At 42.0% G+C, this 18,968-nt stretch overlaps 1 protein-coding gene across 1 annotated transcript in view; it reads left to right on the top strand.

Moving 5' to 3' along the window:
- Window positions 1-18,717, top strand: part of ADRA1A (adrenoceptor alpha 1A) — a gene marked incomplete at its 5' end in the record, with an annotated part of 196,598 nt that extends 177,881 nt beyond the window's left edge. Inside the window, one exon of the mRNA XM_081090988.1 lies at window positions 18,302-18,717. Coding sequence (XP_080947114.1) covers window positions 18,302-18,378 — 77 coding nt within the window. The 3' untranslated portion in view covers window positions 18,379-18,717. The remainder of the gene's footprint in view (window positions 1-18,301) is intronic.
- Window positions 18,718-18,968: the final 251 nt, after the last annotated feature.

Here is an 18,968-nt window from a genome sequence, read left to right on the forward strand (position 1 = left end):
GCGGCGGGTCGATCGGGGTGGGGCTGGCCGGGGAGAGGTGCCATGGGAAGTTGTGGGGGGCCAATCAAGGCTGGTTGGCCACCACAGTGCACATGATAGCAACCAGTCATTCTGGTCGTTGCGGTTGTTCTGGTAGATGCGTCATCCGGTCGCTTGGCTTTTATTTATATAGACTAGAGGCCTAGTGCATGAAATTTGTGCACGAAGGGGGGTCCCCTCAGCCCAATCTGCACCCTCTCCAATCCAGGACCCCTCGGGGGATGTCCAACTGCCAATTTAGGCCCTGGGATCTGGCCTAAACTGGCAGTCAGACATCTCTCTCACAATCCAGGACCGCTGGCTCCTAACTGCTCACCTGCCTGCCTGCCTGATCACCCCTAACTGCCTCTGCCTGCTGGCCTGATCGCCCCTAACTGTCAACCGCCTGCCAACCTGATCGCTCTCAACTGCACCCCCTGCCAACCTGGTCACCACCAACTGCTCCTCCACCGTTCTGGTTGCCCCTAACTGCCCCCTCCCCCTGCTGGCATAATTGCCCCTTACTGCCCCCCTGCTGGCCTGGTTGCCCCACACAGCCTGCTGTTCAGTTGTTTGGTCATCCCTCACTAACACCCCTGCTGGTCTGGTCGCCCCCAACTGCTCCCCTCTGCTTGCCTGGTCACCCCCAACTGCCCCTCCCACCGGCCTGGTCACCCTTAACTGTCCACCCTCCCCCCCCCCCCACTGGCCTCATCTCCCCATGCAGCCTGCTGTTCAGTCATTTGGTCGTCCCTCACTAACCCCCCTGCCGGCCTTGTTGCCCCATGCAGCCTGCTGTTGGGTCGTCCATCGGTTGTTTCGGTCATGACAACCCCTGGCTTTTTATATATTAGGATTATATTTTATAATTTAAAAAGGATTTATGAAAACATTACTTTCTAGCTAGCATTGAGAAGCTCATAAATAAACAAAAGAAATTGAATCTAGCATCAAATGACATACCTTATAGCTAGATAATTCAGAAGTTATGATAAAATATCCAAATGTCATTTATGTCAAACCTTCTTCCAGTGATTATTGACTCCTCCTATTTTCTGAAAAACTCAAGTCTCCTTCTTGTGCACCCACAAAACTTTATAACACATCTTTATATCTTTCCATGCCTCTTCGATTAGACTCTAAGCACCATAAGAAAAAGATTTACATCTCATTTTTGCACTTCGGAGCACAATATACAGTTGAGTGATTTCTCAATAATAATTTCTTAGATGCATTCATGAACCAGTTCATTAATAAATAAATAACACTTTTCTGAATAATGGACTCTAAATATGATTTGCCACGGTTCTGAATAATAAAGGAATGGTGTAGACTAGAACAGTGATTTTCAACCTTTTTCATCTCATGGCACACATAGACTAATTACTAAAGTTCTGCAACACACCAAAAAATACAGGTATAATTTTGATTGATTTACAAAAAATAATAATTGTAATTACCTATTCTTTTTGTTTCAAAGAATATATGTACCCCTATGTTTATTGCAGTGTTATTTACAATAGCCAAGATTTGGAAACAACCCAAGTATCCATCAGTAGATGAGTGGATTAAAAAGCTGTGGTACAGCCCTAGCTGGTTTGGCTCAGTGGATAGAGCATCAGCCTGCAGACTGAAGCGTCCCAGGTTTGATTCCAGTCAAGGGCACATGCCTGGGTTGTGGGCTCAATCCCCAGTAAGGGACGTGCAGGAGGCAGCTTATAATAATTCTCTCTCATCATTGATGTTTTTATCTCTCCTTCTCCCTTCCTCTCTGAAATCAAAAAATATATACATATATACATAAAAAATAATAAAAATAAAATTGTTTTTTAAAAAATCTGTGGTACATTTACACAATGGAATACCATTCTGCTATAAAAATTTACTCTGTGACAGCATGAATGGACCTGGAGAACATTATGCTAAGTGAAAAAATCCAGTAAGAGAAAGACAAACACCATATGATTTCACTCATATGTGGAATTTAATGAACAAACTGAACTGACAAGCAAAATAGGGACAGACTCATAGATAGAGGGCAGGCAGATAGTACTGGTGCGGGGAGGGGTTGGAGAGATTGAGCGAAAAAGAAAAAGAGAGAGAGAACTCATGGACATGGGTAACACTGTGATGAATGCAGAGGAGGGGAGAGGATGAGGGGAGGTGGAAGAGGGCATTGATGGGATAAATGGTGATGAAAAAATTAAATTAAAAATAAATAGGAAATGCATTTGCATTTAAAAAATTAAAAATCAGGTAACTATACTTGCATGTAAGGATTCCTGGTACCAAGAATTAACCAATCAGACACAACCTTATTATTAAAAGTGACCAATATGATGCAACTCTATTATATGACCTATATATTTATAGTTCAAGACAGGGCATTCACACACTAGAGGGCTATTGTGTTAGCTTTTGTCATTTTTTTATCTGACAATCTAAGGTAAAAGAGGTCAGTGCTCCTGACTAAATAGTCAGGTATTGCATGTTTTAAAAATTCTTGTGGCACACCAGTTGCAAGTCACAGAGCTAGAAGATAAAAAAAAAATTATGGAGCCCAGCCGGTGTGGCTCTGTGGTTGAGCATTGATCTATGAACCAGGAGCTCAATTTGATTCCCAGTCAGGGCACATGCCTGGGTTGAAGGCTCGACCCCCAGTAGGGGGTATGCAGGGGGCAGCAGATCAATAATTCTCTCTCATATTGATGTTTCATCTCTTTTTCCCTCTCTGGAATCAATAAAAATATTTTAAAAATAAAATAAATTATGGGAAATATGGGTCTTATGCTGGATTCTGAAGGATGGTAGAGTATAAATAGGAAAGTCTAAAGACATTCTCTTCATACCTTAGAGAGTTTGTGAATGGAGGTGAACAGAGTAGACTTGTAGTTCAGTGGGGTTGTCTGGAAGGACAGGGCAGAACATATGAACTAAAAAGTGGAGCAAAGCTGGTCAAAAAAAAAAAAAAAAGGAAGCCAGGAAGGGAGACTGGGCCCAATTCTGTAGAAAACAAGATGCAATAATTAGTTTCTCTTCTTCTTCTTCTTCTTCTTCTTCTTCTTCTTCTTCTTCTTCTTCTTCTTCTTCTCCTCCTCCTCCTCCTCCTCCTCCTCCTCCTCCTCCTCCTCCTTTTTTTTTTTTAACCTTAACATAAAGACCCCACTTTTTTTTTAAAGACATTATTTCTATTTTATTGTTCAAAGGATGATAATTTTTTATTTATTTTTTTAATAAAATCTTTATTGTTCAGATTATTACATTTGTTCCCCCTTTTACCCCCCATAACTCCCCTCCTCCCAGTTCCCGCCCCACCCTCTGCCCTCACTCCCCACCCACTGTCCTCATCCATAGGTGCACGATTTTGTCCAGTCTCTTCCCGCATCTCCCACACCCCTTTCCCCCCCAAGAATAGTCAGTCCATTCCCTTTCTAGTCCCTGATTCTATTATGATCACCAGATTATTTATTCACTTGATTCTTAGATTCACTTGTTGATAGATGCATGTTTGTTGTTCATAATTTGTACCTTTACCTTTTTCTTCTTCTTCCTCTTCTTAAAGGATACCTTTCAGCATTTCATTTAATACTGGTTTGGTGGTGATGAACTCCTTTAGCTTTTCCTTATCTGTGAAGCTCTTTATCTGACCTTCACTTCTGAATGATAGCTTTGCTGGATAAAGTAATCTTGGTTGTAGGTTCTTGGTATTCATCACTTTGAATATTTCTTGCCATTTGCTTCTGGACTGCAAAGTTTCTGTTGAGAAATCAGCTGACAGTCGTATGGGTACTCCCTTGTAGGTAACTGACTGTCTTTCTCTTGCTGCTTTTAAGATTCTCTCTTTGTCTTTTGCTCTTGGCATTTTAATTATGATGTGTCTTGGTGTGGTCCTCTTTGGATTCCTTTTGTTTGGGGTTCTCTGCGCTTCCTGGACTTGTAAGTCTATTTCTTTCACCAGGTGGGGGAAGTTTTCTGTCATTATTTCTTCAAATAGGTTTTCAATATCTTGGTCTCTCTCATCTTCTGGCACCCCTATAATTCTGATGTTGGTACACTTGAAGCTGTCCCAGAGGCTCCTTACACTATCTTCGTATTTTCGGATTCTTTTTTCATTTTGCTTTTCCAGTTGGGTGTTTTGTGATTCTTCGCATTTCGAATCTTTGACTTGACTCTTGCGCTCCTCTGGTCTGCTGTTGGGTGTCTGTATAATATTCTTTATTTCAGTCAGTGTATGCTTAATTTCTAGTTGGTTCTTTATCACAACATCGAGGGTCTCATTAGATTTCTTGAGGATCTCACTACATTTATCGGCAGCTTCTAGACAGTTCTTGAGAGACCTTAAAAGTGTGGTTTTGAGCTCTATATCTTCCATTTCTGACATTTGAGGCCTGTTTCTTTGTCTCCGCAATTTTTTATCTTTTCTTGGTGCACCCCCTAGTGGTCTTTGTGCGCAGTCTTGTTGTAGTTAAGCCTTTATTGTTGTCGGCAATACCGGGGGTGATTTGATCTCCAGGCTAACTGGCTATGAGAGTCCGCTGTGTCTGCAGTGGGAGAACTTCTGTGCTGGATCTCTAGGGCTGTGCTAATCTAGCGTTTGCCTGAGGCTATCCGGCAAATGGTTCTTCGCAGGGCTTGGGCGGGGCGGGTCCCCGGGGATCTACAGGGTGGGCGGAGCAAGCAGTTATGGCTGCTCTCAGTTCCATCCCTAGGGGCTCTGCCTCACAGAGTCCCAGCAACCGCTGCAAACCTCAGAGAGAAAGCTGCCTTCGAGTTCCGACCAAAGCCAGACAGTCCCGCTTCTCCCGTTTGAGTCTGGATCCCTAGAGACTCGCCCAGATCTGGAGCTCAGAGTCTGAAACAACCTCCCGATTGAAAACAACAACCGCGCCCTCCGCCTCCAGCCCACTCCGCGTGCACTCCGCACCTGAGTATTTCACTTCAGCACTGCGCCTCCTCTGAGTCTGGGTATGATATTCTCTTTCCTCCTAGTTGTAGAATTTCCACTCAGGCAGCCTTCCTGTGGTTCTGGATGATGTCCGTTCCGTCGTTTAGTTGTTTTTTGAAGTGGTTGTTCGAGGCAGCAATCTCCGGCGTTAACCTATGCCGCCATCTTGGTTTCTCCCATGACCCCACTTTCTGAAAGGGGAACTAGTAAACTCCAATTCTCCACATGATGATACTCTTCATCACTAAAAGACCTAATTTCTAGGTTAATGCAGTTCAAAAGCTACTGTTCAAAGTACTGAAACATTCAGATTTCCTCTTTTGCTTTAGTTTTCAGCCAGGAAGAAATATAATTGTTACCAAGGCACCAACATAGTAAGACATAGGAATGAGACTCTGAGGGTAATGGCCTTTGGTTTCCACCATGGAAGCCTGTGGCCTAAGTTCTTACACTGAACTATAGGATAATAGGATACAAACGGTTAAGACCCTAAAATTGGTGAGATTGAGTTTTGTCCACAGAGCTGAGTAATATTTTTTTAATGATTTAAATGACTTTTTGACATTAAGTAAATTAAACCAGTTTCAAATTAGACTTTCACTCTTGGTGCTCTGAGTTCATGCATTTAGTGTCTCAAAAAGTTAACTGTCATGATAACGCCTATAACACCATAGACAGATTAACAACATTTGGGGAATTAGTTGGCCCATAATTTCAGTCATCTCTGAGCTTTTCTATTTGCTATTTTCTTTAGATATACATGGACTCCTACTGCAGCTTTTTTTTATGCTATAGCTTTTATTTATTTTACTTTATTACATTTATAAAAGAAAGATAAAGCACACCTCCATAATCGAATCCTATGTTAACAAAAAAAAAGTGGAACTAAGACAAAGCAGAGAAAATGGGAGATGGGAAAATAGACAAATGGTTTAAATTGAGGGCAATTTTCCAGCTTGATTTATGCTGCTCTTAATTGCCAATTCCCAGGAGCCTCTTCTGCTGATTCTTTAATAGGAGAGGGGATGATCGCTGCCTCAGAGTAAACCTGAAATGATGGATGGCCTGGGCATTCAACACTTAGGCTCTGCTGGTGTGAAGGAAAATTTCTCTGCCTGGGCTGAAAGCTTAGCTCAGTTGGTTTGTAATTTTCATAAAAGCCAGAGCCCACACTCAGTATGCATTTGAATGCCATGGTGCCATGTCATCCATTTTAAAGGGTGTGATGTGCTGTAAATTCTTTGTCCTGGAATTCACAGAGAACATGTCATACCTCCATGCCAAACAAGGGTGAAACACCTTTGGAAATCATTATTCAACTGAAAGATGTTTTAATAGCATGTGTTCCCTTATATAAAAATAAAATTTCTTTTATAAACAAAATTATAATATGCAAAAAATACATCACCATAACCACCATTAAATTGTTCACCAGTATTCTTCCAACACATTACATGTGAATGTATGTTATGGACTGAATCCTTGTGTCTCCCTTAAATTCATACATTAAAGTCTTAATTGCCACCTGGTTGGTTTGGCTCAGTGGTCAGAATATTGGCCCGCAGACTGAAGGGTTCTGGGTTGGATTCTGGTCAAGGGCATGTACCTGGGTTGCAGGTTCAATCCCAGGTCAGGGCGCATGCAGAAGGCAACCAATCAATGTGCCTCTCTCAAATCGATGTTTCTCTCTCTGTGTCTTCCTCTCCCTTCCACTCTCCCTGAAGAAATCAGTGGAAAAATATCTTTAGATGAGGATTTTTTTAAAAAGCCTCAGTTAGCAAGCTAATGGTTTCAAGAGGTGGGGCCTTTGGGAGGTAATTAAGGTTAGATGAGTTCATGAGGATGGAGCCCCATAATGGAATTAGTGTCCTCATAAGAAGAGGAAGAGACTAGAGTTCTCTTTCATTCTCTCCATGCACACAACGCAGTGGTCATGTGAGAATACAGCTAGAGGGCAGCTGACTGCAAACTAGGAACAGATCTCACCAGGAACCAATTCAACTGTCACCTTAATCTTGTACTTCCAACCTTCAAAACTGTGAAAGACAAATTTCTCTGTTTAAGCTGTCCAGTCTATGGTATTTTCTTATAGCAGCCTGAACAGACTAAGACAAGTATATTTTTTTAATGTGAAACAATGGTTTTTCATTTCTCTTGCTCCCATCTTTTTTTATTTCGTCCAGGTGAAAATTAATATAAAGAAAGAAAGGTTTGTCTGATAGATGCTCCTCTCTAAAGCAGAGTGGTTAGAAACAGGAGCTACAATCTGTTTATGGTCAAATCTACCATTTATTAGCTGGGACATTAAGCAAGCTACTTCTTTGTGCCTCAGTTGCCTCAACTAAGATAGGATGTGTACAGTACCTACTTCAAAGTGCTCTTGGAGGAATTAAATTAGTATATATTATATAATGTATATATTAGTATATATATATTAGTATACTAATATATATATACATATATATACTATTTAGAATAATACTTGTTATATGGTCATCACAGTGTAAGATTTGGCTGCTGCTATTATTTCTATTTCTACCATGGACTTCTCAGATGGGGCACCAACAGCATATGCTGGAGTTGAAACTTGAAGAAGCAGTCAGAAAGACACAGGGAAACATGGGAGAGAGAAGATGAAGCAAAACCAGAGAGAAGGGTATTCCAAGCCACCTGCCTTCATAAGCACTAAAAACCAATGTAAAAGAAAAATTGTTCTAAGTCTAGGCTGGGATAGAGCCTTATGTATGATGTAATTCACAACTCATTCTGAAAAAATTAGTATTTCTGATCAAATGCTTGAGCAATTTTCTGATAAACTTTAATGGGATTAAGACTTGATGTGGGAACCCATGCTCCATGCTGTCAGTTGAGTCCCAGTCACACATTCCTGGGTTCAGAATAAAGTCTCGGGTCATCTCTGTGTAAGCATTAGCAGTGTGCTTTTGCTCTCTCAGATGTGTGCCAGTGGGACAATAAATTATTTGAACAAGAATTTATTTTTTTATTAATATAGTATAAGCTTTTTATATACAGTTTAACAATGATTACCTAATTATTCTTTTTTTCTTTAAATATGTCTTCCAAATGTGAATCTTTAGAATATATTAGTTTTTTTTCCAAAATATGTTTTTATTGATTTCAGAGAGAGGAAGGGAGAGGGAGACAGAGATAAATACATCAACAATGAGAGAGAATCATTAATCAGCTGCCTCCTGCATGCCCCTCACTGGGGATCAGCCCACAACCCAGGCATGTGCCCTGACAGGGAATCCAGTAGTGTTGGGAGCAAGCACACAGAACCTCCAGCTACTCTGCAGCCATCTGGGATTCCGATGCTATTGTATTTTAAATTTTAAATTCCAATAGTTAATTTCTGATAACAAGTTATTTCTAATAGATTACAAGAGCATACAGGAGGATGGGACCAGACACCTTTACTCTTACCAAGTAAAAAAATACTTTCTGGCAGTTAACAACAAGTGTCAAGGTTTTATTTTAATCTTGCTGCAAAGACAAAATCTTTAGCCTGGCCTGGATGACTCAGTTGAGCATAGACCTATGAACCAAGAGGTCACCATTGGAAGGAAAAAGTCACACAAGTTCAGGAATCAGAGAGTTCTAATCAAGATGAACCCAAAGAGACCAACTACAAGACACATCGTAATTAAAATGGCGAGTATTAAAGACAAAGAGATATTCTTAAGTGTGGCAAGAGAGATACAGTCTCTTGGAGCTCCCATAAGGCTGTCAGCTGGTTTCTCAACATAATTAATCACTATAGGCCAGAAGGAAAGTGTATGATGTTTCAAAGTAATGAAAAGCAAGGATGTGAAACCAAGACTACTCTATCCAGCAAGACTATCACTCAAAATTGAAGGGGAAATAAAGAGCTTCCCAACCAAAAATAAAAGCTAAATGAGTTCATTACCACCAAACCAGCATTGCAATAAATGTTAAAGGGACTGCTGTAAGAATAAGGAGAAATAGAGAGAAACATAAACATAAAGAATTAAAATGGCAATAAAGAGGTACCTATCAATAATCACCTTAAATGTAAATGAATTAAATTTTCCAATCAAAAGACATAGGGTAGCTGAATGGATACAAAAACATGACCCATATATATGCTGTCTACAAGATACCTACCTCAGAACAAAAGTCTCACACAGGATAAAAGAAAAGGGATGAAAAAAAATTTTCATGTAGATGGAAATGAAAAACAAAACAAAAGCTGAGGTAGCAATACTTACATCTGACAAAATCAACCAATAGACCAATAGATCAAAACAAAGGCCATAAAAGAGACAAAGAAGGTCACTACTTAATACTAACCACTGAGCAACAGTGGCCAGGGCTGCTGAGCGTTTTTATGAAAAATGGGTGCTAAGCCCTGGCTGGTTTGGCTCAGTGGGTAGAGTGTGAGTCCATGGACTGAAAGGTCCCTGGTTCAATCCAGTCAAGGGCACGTACCTCAGTTGTAGGTTGCCCAGTCCTAGCCAGGGTGCATGCAGGAGGCAACCAGTCAATGTGTCTCTCTCACATTGATGTTTCTTTCTGTTTCTCCCTCTCCCTTCCACTCTCTCTAAAAATCAATGGAAAAAATATCCTTGGGTAAGGATTAACAACAACAAAAAATGGGTACTGGATTTTGTCAAATGCTTTTTCTGTATCTATTGATATGATCATATTGTTTTTATCCTTCATTTTGTTTATGTGATGTACTACACTTATTGATTTGTGAATATTGTACCAGCCTTCCATGCCTGGAATAAATCCCACTTGGTCATGGTGCATGATCTTTTTAATGTATTGCTGGATTTAGTTTGGTAATATTTGTTGAGGATTTTAGTATCTATATTCATCAGGGATAGTGGTTAGAGTGTTGGCCCACGCACACCTGTCAGGGGTTTGAGGGCAAGTACTTGGGTTGCAAGTTGGATCCCTAGCCCTGGTGGGGTCGCGTGTGGGAGGCAACCAATTGATGTGTCTCTCTCACATTGATGGTACTCTCCTTTGTCTATCTACCGCTCTCTTCTTTCCACTCTCTCTGAAAAGCAATGGGGAAAATATCCTCGGGTAAGGGTTAACAAAACATAAAAACTCTCAGCATAGTGGGAATAGAGGGATCAGACCTCAACATAATAAAGGCCATATATGACAGCTATTAATGGGCAAAAACTACAAGTGTTTCCCTTAAGATCAGGAACAAGACAGGGATGATCACTTTCCCCACTCTTATTCAACATAGTACGAAAACATAGGCAGTAAAATCTCAGTGGCAATATTTTTGCCAATATGTCTCTAAGACCAAGGGAAACAAAGGGAAAAATAAGCAAATGGGACTACATCAAACTAAAAAGCTTCTGCACAGCAAAGGAAACCACCAACAAAACAAAAAGGCAGCCCACTGTATGGGAGAACATATTTGCTAAGGATTCATCTGATAAGGGGTTAATCTCCAAAATGTATAAAGAAGCTATACAACTCAACACCAGAAAGACAAACAATCCAATTAAAAAATGGGCAAAGGAACTGAATAGACAATTCTCCAAAGAGGACATACTGATGGCCAGTAGACATGAAAAAATGTTCAAGGTCACTAATCATCAGGGAGATGCTAATTAAAACTACAAGGAGGCATATCTCACATCTGCCAGAATGGCTACTATCAGTAAACCAACACACAAGTGCTGGAGAGAATGTGGAGAAAAAGGAACCCTAGGGCACCGTTGGTGAGAATGCAGACTGGTGCAACCACTGTGGAAACAGTATGGAGTTTCCTCAAACAATTAAAACTGGAACTGCCTTTTGATCCAGTGATCCCACTTCTAGGAATATATCCTAAGAATCCCAAAACACCAGTCAGAAAGAATACATGCACCTCATGTTCATAGCAGCATCATGTATAATAGCCAAGATCTGGAAACAGTCCAAGTGCCCATCAGTAGATGAATGGATAAAAGAAGCTGTGGTACCTTTACACAATGAAATACAATGCTGCTGTAAAAAAAGAAGGGACTCTCATCCTTTGCCAGCAGCATGAATGGACGTGGAGATAATGCTAATCAAAATAAGCCGGTCAGATAAAGATAAATACCATATGATCTCACTGATATATGGAATCTAATGAACAAAATAAACTGATGAACAAATAGAACCAGCGGCATGGATACATGGAGTAGACTGACAAATGGCATGGCACTTGAGCTGTAACCATAGCCACTAAGGAGAAAAACTTCCAAACATTGAATACAGGGATCTAACCTCAGAGTAAGGAAGTTCTGGGACCTGGTGTGAATGTGCCTCTTATGAGCAGGCAAAGCCTCACGTCAGATGGAAGGTAGCAACTCATTCTCACGGCCTCACTAGCCCCTGGCTGTGTAAGTGCTCAGAAGTTCCCAGCATTGTTCTGAATTTCTAGAAGTGGAATTTAAGTTCCATTTGTAAGCTCTAGAGGTCTACAGGAGTAAACAATCCAATACTAGCTGTTTGATCTTTAAATATGAAAACAATAGTAGCTAGCAAACTAATTCATTGCACTTAAAAGCTGGCCATGATGAGCATTCAGAGAAACTTCTAAATAATTTCATATTATCAAAGACTAGAATCAAAACTCTGAGTCTTGCCCTAGCCAGTTTGGCTCAGTGGATAGAGCATCAGCCCACGGGTTGAAGGGTCACGGGTTCCATTCTGGTCAAGGGCACATATTTAGGGTGAGCTGGAGGCAACCAATAGATGTGTCTCTCTCACATCGATGTTTCTCTCTCTGTGTCTCTCCCCCTTCCTTCCATTCTCTCTAAAAATCAATGGAAAAATATTCTCAGGTGAGGATTAACAACAACAAAAACAAAAACAAAACTCTGAGTCTTGTGCAAACCTTCCTGAAATGTCAAGGAATCCACACCAATTCCTTGTATTGTTACACCCTACCATGAAGTAAGTCACAAGACTATGAATATTCTAATGGGGAAAATGAAAATTAAGCCCACTGCAGTATTGAAAATGTCTTCTTGAGACTGCGTTCAATGTTGATTCTCTGTGTTTCCTGTAGACACACCTATACTAATTATATAATTTATTGGTGATATGGAGTCAGCTTACTGTGAAACTGCATTTTCTTAATTGTATCCCTTTCTGACAGATTCTTGCTTTAGGCCCTACCAGGGGTGGGCAAACTTTGACTCGAGGGCCACAATGGGTTCTCAAACTGGACCGGAGGGCCGGAACAAAAGCATGGATGGATTGTTTGTGTGAACTAATATAAATTCAAAGTAAACATCATTACATAAAAGGGTAGGGTCTTTTTTTTTTTTTTAGTTTTATTCATTTCAAATGGGCCGGATCCGGCCCGCGGGCCGTAGTTTGCCCACGGCTGCCCTAGACTCTAGGGTATGAATTAAGCACTTGAGCTTGTCTGGCTTGGTTCTCCCTGAATCTCCAAGAAACTGAGGTCATATACTCACTAAAGTTTTGATTCTTATAAACAAACTGAGGTTGGCTATAGGAGCTCCAAGATTCCCAAAATATGAGCATTAATGCAATAGCATTGTCTCAGTTCTTGATTGCGAAGAATCCTTACCTTTACCCACAGAGACTCCACTCACTACTAACAAACTGGTAGCAATGCTCTGTGCTATGAGCTTATAGCAAGGGCAAAAATGGGTTTCATTAGAGCTTTAATAAGTGTAGACAGAAATATGCAAACATTACTGTCCGTTTCTAAGGACTGAAAGTCTTAGCACTGTGATCTCTAGTTCCCCTTAAACTTCAAGGGATCTGCTCTAGTTGATTTCTGTCATTTTGGTTGTCATGAGCAAGGGTGCATTTTTTGCTTTTATTTTTAGCCTCATAGCAGGTGCGAGGGAGACACTCACAGCCCTGGATGGCCAGCACTCAGAAAGGTGTCCAATGCATTGTTTGGAGCCAGCTTCAAAGCTCTGGGGCACCGTCCCAGTTTTGAAAACACACCAAGTTGCTTGAAATCTTCCTTTAAAAAACTGTTTTCAAACAGAGACATTGGAATATTTCTTTGCCCAAGGGTCCTAACTATGGTGACCCTTGAAGGACGCCTCTAGATGTGGCTGTCACTCTCCAGGTAGAGAGCGCAGGTGGGAGAGGTTGCTCACGCGGTCCTTGGGGAAGCGCCAAGTCATTGCCTCTAGCTGCTTCCTGGAAGGCTGCTCCCTGGAAATAGAATTAGAAAGGCAAACATGCTTGGGACAGAAAATGAAAGGATTGGCATGCTTCCTGATTAGCTGTCAGCCTAACCGACATCAACTAAGACACTGCAGTATTGTTATTGCAGCCAAGGGATGGATTTTTAAGCTCAGTGATTTCTCTTGTCCTAGTAGCCTCAAAGTTTCCATGAATTCCTACTAGCTCCCACTATGGACAAACAGAATTACTGGTCTTCATAACAAATATCCTATATAATAAAAGGCTAATATGCAAATTGTCCCCTCAGGAGTTCGACTGACCAGGAGTTTGACCACTCACCATGAAGTGCACAGACCACCAGGGGGCAGCACAGAATGAAGGAAGGCCCTGATCGGCCCTGATCACTGGCCAGGCCTAGGGACTCTACCCATGCACAAATTTTGTGCACCAGGCCTCTAGTATTACTATAAATTGTGATACATTCCATAAAGGGAATGAACAGGGTGGTATGAGAAAGAAACATTATGTGGAATGGTACGGGGCCAGGGAATAAACTGCTGAGGACGAGCAGATGCAAAAGCTGGAATTGAATGATATGATTCAGTTTGTGGGGAGGGAATTTCCCCCCTTCTTCCCCTCTTAGGTCTTTTGGTTGGTCTAATAATCAAATTGACATAAGACAGATTAACAGGAGAAAATAACTAAATTTATTTTTTTAATTTTTATTATTGAAAGTATTACATATGTCCCCTTTTTTTCTCCCATTGACCCCTTCTAGCCTGCACCCACCACCCACCTGAGGCCTTCACCTCCCTTTTGTCAGTGTCCATGGATTATGCCAGTGATGGCGAACCTTTTGAGCTCGGCGTGTCAGCATTTTGAAAAACCCTAACTTAACTCTGGTGCTGTGTCACATATAGAAATTTTTTTGATATTTGCAACCATAGTAAAACAAAGATTTATATTTTTGATAATTATTTTATATATTTAAATGCCATTTAAGAAAGAAAAATCAACCAAAAAAATGAGTTCGCATGTCACCTCTGACACGCGAGTCATAGGTTCACCATCACTGGATTATGTATATATGCATGCAAGTTCTTTGGTTAATCTCTTCCCACTCACCCTCCTCCCTCCCCCACCTTTCCTCTGAGATTCAAAAATAACCAAATTTAGTTACATATATGCATATGGGTGTTCCATAAGAAATGGGGCCAGAGGACAAATCAGGCAGATGAGGATCATGTGCCATCTTGAGCTTACGAGAAATGGGGATAGTCGGTTGGATTTCAAAGGAAACATGGACAATTTACAGGTGGATTAGAAGGAGCAAACACTTGATAAACAAATTCTTGTTTATCAAGAAAAAAAGGAGACATGAGAGAACCAAAGAGGCCTTGCTAGGTCCTTTCCCGTCTGCCACCCGTAATGTAGCAGGCCCTCTGTCTAAGCTCTTTAGGCAGTTAGGGGGAAAGCAAAGTTCCTTTCTGAGATTTTGTTTCTTTAAAATACCAGCTTGATTTTGTTTATCTGTTTCTTTTGTTCTTTAGATTGCACATATAACTGATATAACATGGTATTTGTCTCTCTGTGTCTGGCTTATTTCACTTAGCCTAATGTCCTCAAGAAACAAACTCATAGATACAGAGAAAAAACTGATAGATGCCAGAGGGAAGAGGTGTTGGAGACAGGGTAAAAAAATATGATGGAATTAAGAAGTACTAAGTGGTAGTTAGGAAACAGGCATGGGGATGTAAAGCACAGCACAGGGAATACGGTCAGTAATATTGTAATAACTATCTGTGGTGCCAAGTGGGCTCTTGAATTATCGGAGGGAGCACTTTGTAACCTATATGGATGTTTATCTGCTGTGCTGTATAACTGAAACTAATATCAAAAAAGTGTTAAATGCAAACTGTAATTGAAAAATAATTTTTTAAAATAATCAGCTTAAAATAATCGGTATCTCAATAAGGCATGTTTGGAGTAACACACTCCGCTTCCCTCAGTCTCAGAGGGTTATAGAGATAGGTATGTTAGGGTGGACTTATCTTACACAACTTGCCACACCTGTTCACACCCCTTTGACACTCCCCAAGGGCTCAAGGGACACTTCCTCACTAAGGAATTGAGACTGAACAGTAGTAAGCAAAGCGCTGACACCCTCACAAACCTCTCTGGGGGCTGTTTCCTGAACACCAGTGTGGCCCTAGAGGATGCCTCTACTGAGGTGGGTTCCTTGATTTCAGGGAAATGATGGGACCTCAGAGTAGAGAGGCCAATGGCAGCACTTCACTGTCAGAGACAAAATGGGCATCGTTAGAGTGACGTAGTAATCAGAATCTTTTGATCTGCATGGGTCTTTGATCCAGTGTGGCCCATTAATCATAATGTTCCTTGGAATGGAGTTGATGAGCAACCTAACATATGTCTTAGTTTATGTAAAAGGGAAAACTCCAATTCTGTGGGGCAAAAATCTGACTTGGGTCACTACAGTAGAAAACCTTTACTCCAGTTTCTACGCTCAATCTATTTCACAAACCTTCAATTGAAGAGGAGGCTAGGTCACTTAAGAAAAGACCTTGCAACACTATCACAAGTATATACTCCTCACAGCCGGCCCCCAGAGTACATGTGGCCCTAATAAATGGTGACTGTGCACTGGGAGAGGAAATTGCCAGACCCTTTGGGCGTGGGGGGAGAAGCCGGGAATTATAAACATTAGCCCAGCAGCCCAGAATTGATGTTATTCCTAAGGACCTAAGACATCTATGTGTCCATTTATCAAAGTAGGGTTATAATAGTGAGCTGACCAGGGGAATTTTAGCTGGAGTATAAATCACAGTGGGCCCAGTAGGTCCAAGGACCATCCTATAGACATGTCTCCATGACCTGAATGCATAATTAGAGCAGCTACACTTGACAAACTGAATGTATAATTGAAACAAGCCCCACACTGTCTCTCTGACCCGCCAGGTGAGCGCTACTTTAGTAGGAAGGAAAGCAGAGTCCCTGAAACATCCCCTTTCTGCTGTACTACATCCTGAGAGGAATGTGCAAAAATCAGTGCCACCGCCAGGCCTGAGGAAGGATAGGCGATACTTACTATTTTTCTCACTTACCAGATCTGTGTGGCCTCCAGGAGGTAGATGGATCTCAGAAATGTTGATTACCATAAACTTAAACAGGTGCTGGCTTCTCCAGATGTGAAAACTTTCCTGGAGCAAACTGGAACAGCTCACTGCCTTTCGTACGCAGCCCTTGATGTGGCGGCTCCGTTCTCTCTACAAAGATTTCCAAGGACCACCAGAGACCATCTGCTTTCATTGGCAGGGCCAACAGTACATCTTCAAATTTTGCCAGAGGGTAGAAATGTTAATGGTCTTGACATCCCACAAAAATCATGCTGGTCTACTATATTGCAGGCATTATGCAGATTGGACCTGATGCCCAAGAAATAGCAAGTACCTCAGCTGCCTTAGTAAGAAGACAAATGCAAACCAGAGGATGAGAGCTGAGTCTTGTGTCCTCACCAGAATGTGTCAGGATTTCTCCCCAATGTGAAAACATGTTGTTGCACCTTTCATCTCTTGCCACTAAAAGAGATGACAATGCCTGGCAGGTAGAGAAAATGTATCCAGTTAAATGCTCTATTCTGAGTGATAAGGCTTCTGGCACTGAGTGGGGACCAGAGTCCAGCAGGGTATCTGGAGCAGGCCCCAGGCTCCAGAGCAAGCTGCTCTGTCACTTGGGCCTAATGACCCAGGAAATCCATGCTGCATGAAGTTACTATGGAAACCAACAATATAGTATGAAGCCTCTGACATGCTTCCGTAGGGGAGTCAAAGTCAGAACCTTAAGCTTTAGGAGCAAAGCCTTGCCCTCCTTCACAAATAATCATTTTCTTTTTGAGAAATGGCGCCTGGCTTTCTACTGGGTCTTATAGGAACTGAAATCTAGCTATGGGATATTATATGATTATAGGACCTGAGCATGGACCAAGTCATGTCGTCAGAGATGCACTTTTCCAGGTAGAAGTGGAACAATGAATCAGGCTCAGGCAGATTCAGAAGGCACAGGTAACTTGCATGAGTAATTGTCTCAGATCCCCCTGACATCGGCTCATGTTCAGTCCACACTTATAACCTCATGCAAATTTGCCTCAGACTCATTAACTGGAGAGTCTTTCAGATGAGTTTGCACAATATGTGAACCAGAAATGGACTGCCACATACTGTAAGCCAATCAGGAGTGTCCTTGAAAGAAACAGAAAAGAACTCTAATCAAAACTGTGTTGTCCTCTTTGAAGAGGTAGCCGGAGGCACAGGTCTATACTCATTCATGGGGAGGGGCTGGTGACAGGGCAGTTGGTCAGGGACTTAGAGAACAGGATTGGAAAGTTGGTGACAAGGATGTCTGGTGACAAAGAGGTATGTGGGTAGATCACTGAGAATAAGCATGGGGAGTGCAGTATATGTGCTCCGTGTGAATGCTGACCATGGGGCATCACTGCAGTGGCCACTCTTACTAATGAAGTAAGAATGAGTGGGCCTCGTGCCCAGCCACCAGCTCTTCCTCTAGATGTGCAAGGGGCTCTGGTGTTGGCGATGAGGGCTGTCTTAGTTAGTCCTGGCTGCTACAACAGAATACCATAGACTAGGTGGCTTAAACAACAGACATTTGTTTCTCACAGTCTGAAGGCTGGGAGTCCAAAATCAAAGTGCCAGCACATTAATGTCTGGTGAGGACCTTCTTGCTATATTCTCACGTGGTAGATAGACAGCAAGATAGCTCTCTGGACTCTTCTTCTAAGGCACTGATCCCTTTCCTGAGGGCTCTACCCTCAGAGCCTAATCACCTCCCAAAGGGCCCACCTCCAAATACCACTACCTAATGGATTAGATTTCAAATATGAATTGGGGGAGGGAGGCATAAACACTCAGTCCATAATGTGGGCTTCTCTCCAGCAAGGCTACTCTAGCTATGGAGACCTATACTAGGCCATGATTGGCTTCCGGGGGGGGGGGGGGGGGGCTGCTCTTGAGGCTCCGTGTCTCCCTTAAGGAGAGAGAGAGTCATTGTCATTGTTGTCATTCAGAAGTTCAAGTGTGTGACAAAGCTGTGTAAATGGATCCGAGTCCCTAAGAGGTGAACTGTAATATTATGCTCTTATCTTTCCAGCTCCACACTTCTGTGTTCTGCTCTGTGCGGCTCAGACTGGAATTCTGCAAACTAAATTTCTTCGGGCTTCCTGTTAAGTTCTGCCAAGCAGGGGCAGTAGAAGGAGAGCCGAAGGCCAGAGGAGGAAAGGGCCGTGCTAGCTTCACTTCCTGCTTGTTTCCAAACTTCCAGAACCAGCACCTGTGCCACCTCAGACTTTCAGACGGCAGAGCCCACTCCTCAGAGAGCCGAGTCTCAGCTCCACAGACAGCCCCTCCGAGCTGCTGTTTTCTCATCTCACCCCCTACCCACCTCTGCCAGCCCTAAGTGTGGCAGCTGCTCCCTGTAGTTGCCACAGCAGTTTCCCCGTTTTTGCCTTCTCATTTCTCCAACACCTGTTTCACCAATGCTCTCTATTAAATGTTCTGTGTTAACACAACTCATGGTTTCTGTTTTCCCACCTGGATTCTCACAGATATTGAATGAAATATATATAAGCATGCCGCTAGAAACCACAGGAAGGTGCGAGGTGAAATGGCTGCTCCGGTGTGGTGAGATCATGGCGCTTCTGTATCTTTCTCCAAATATTTGTAAAGTCCTGGTATGACTTGGTTTCATAACTCCAAGCCCTTCTCGGAGGACAGTGTGTACCTTGTGTACCAGAGCGAGCTACTCCTATGTGTAATTA

Source organism: Myotis nattereri (assembly GCF_964212035.1).
Source record: "Myotis nattereri genome assembly, chromosome: 5".
In the NCBI taxonomy this organism is placed as follows: Eukaryota; Metazoa; Chordata; class Mammalia; order Chiroptera; family Vespertilionidae; genus Myotis; species Myotis nattereri.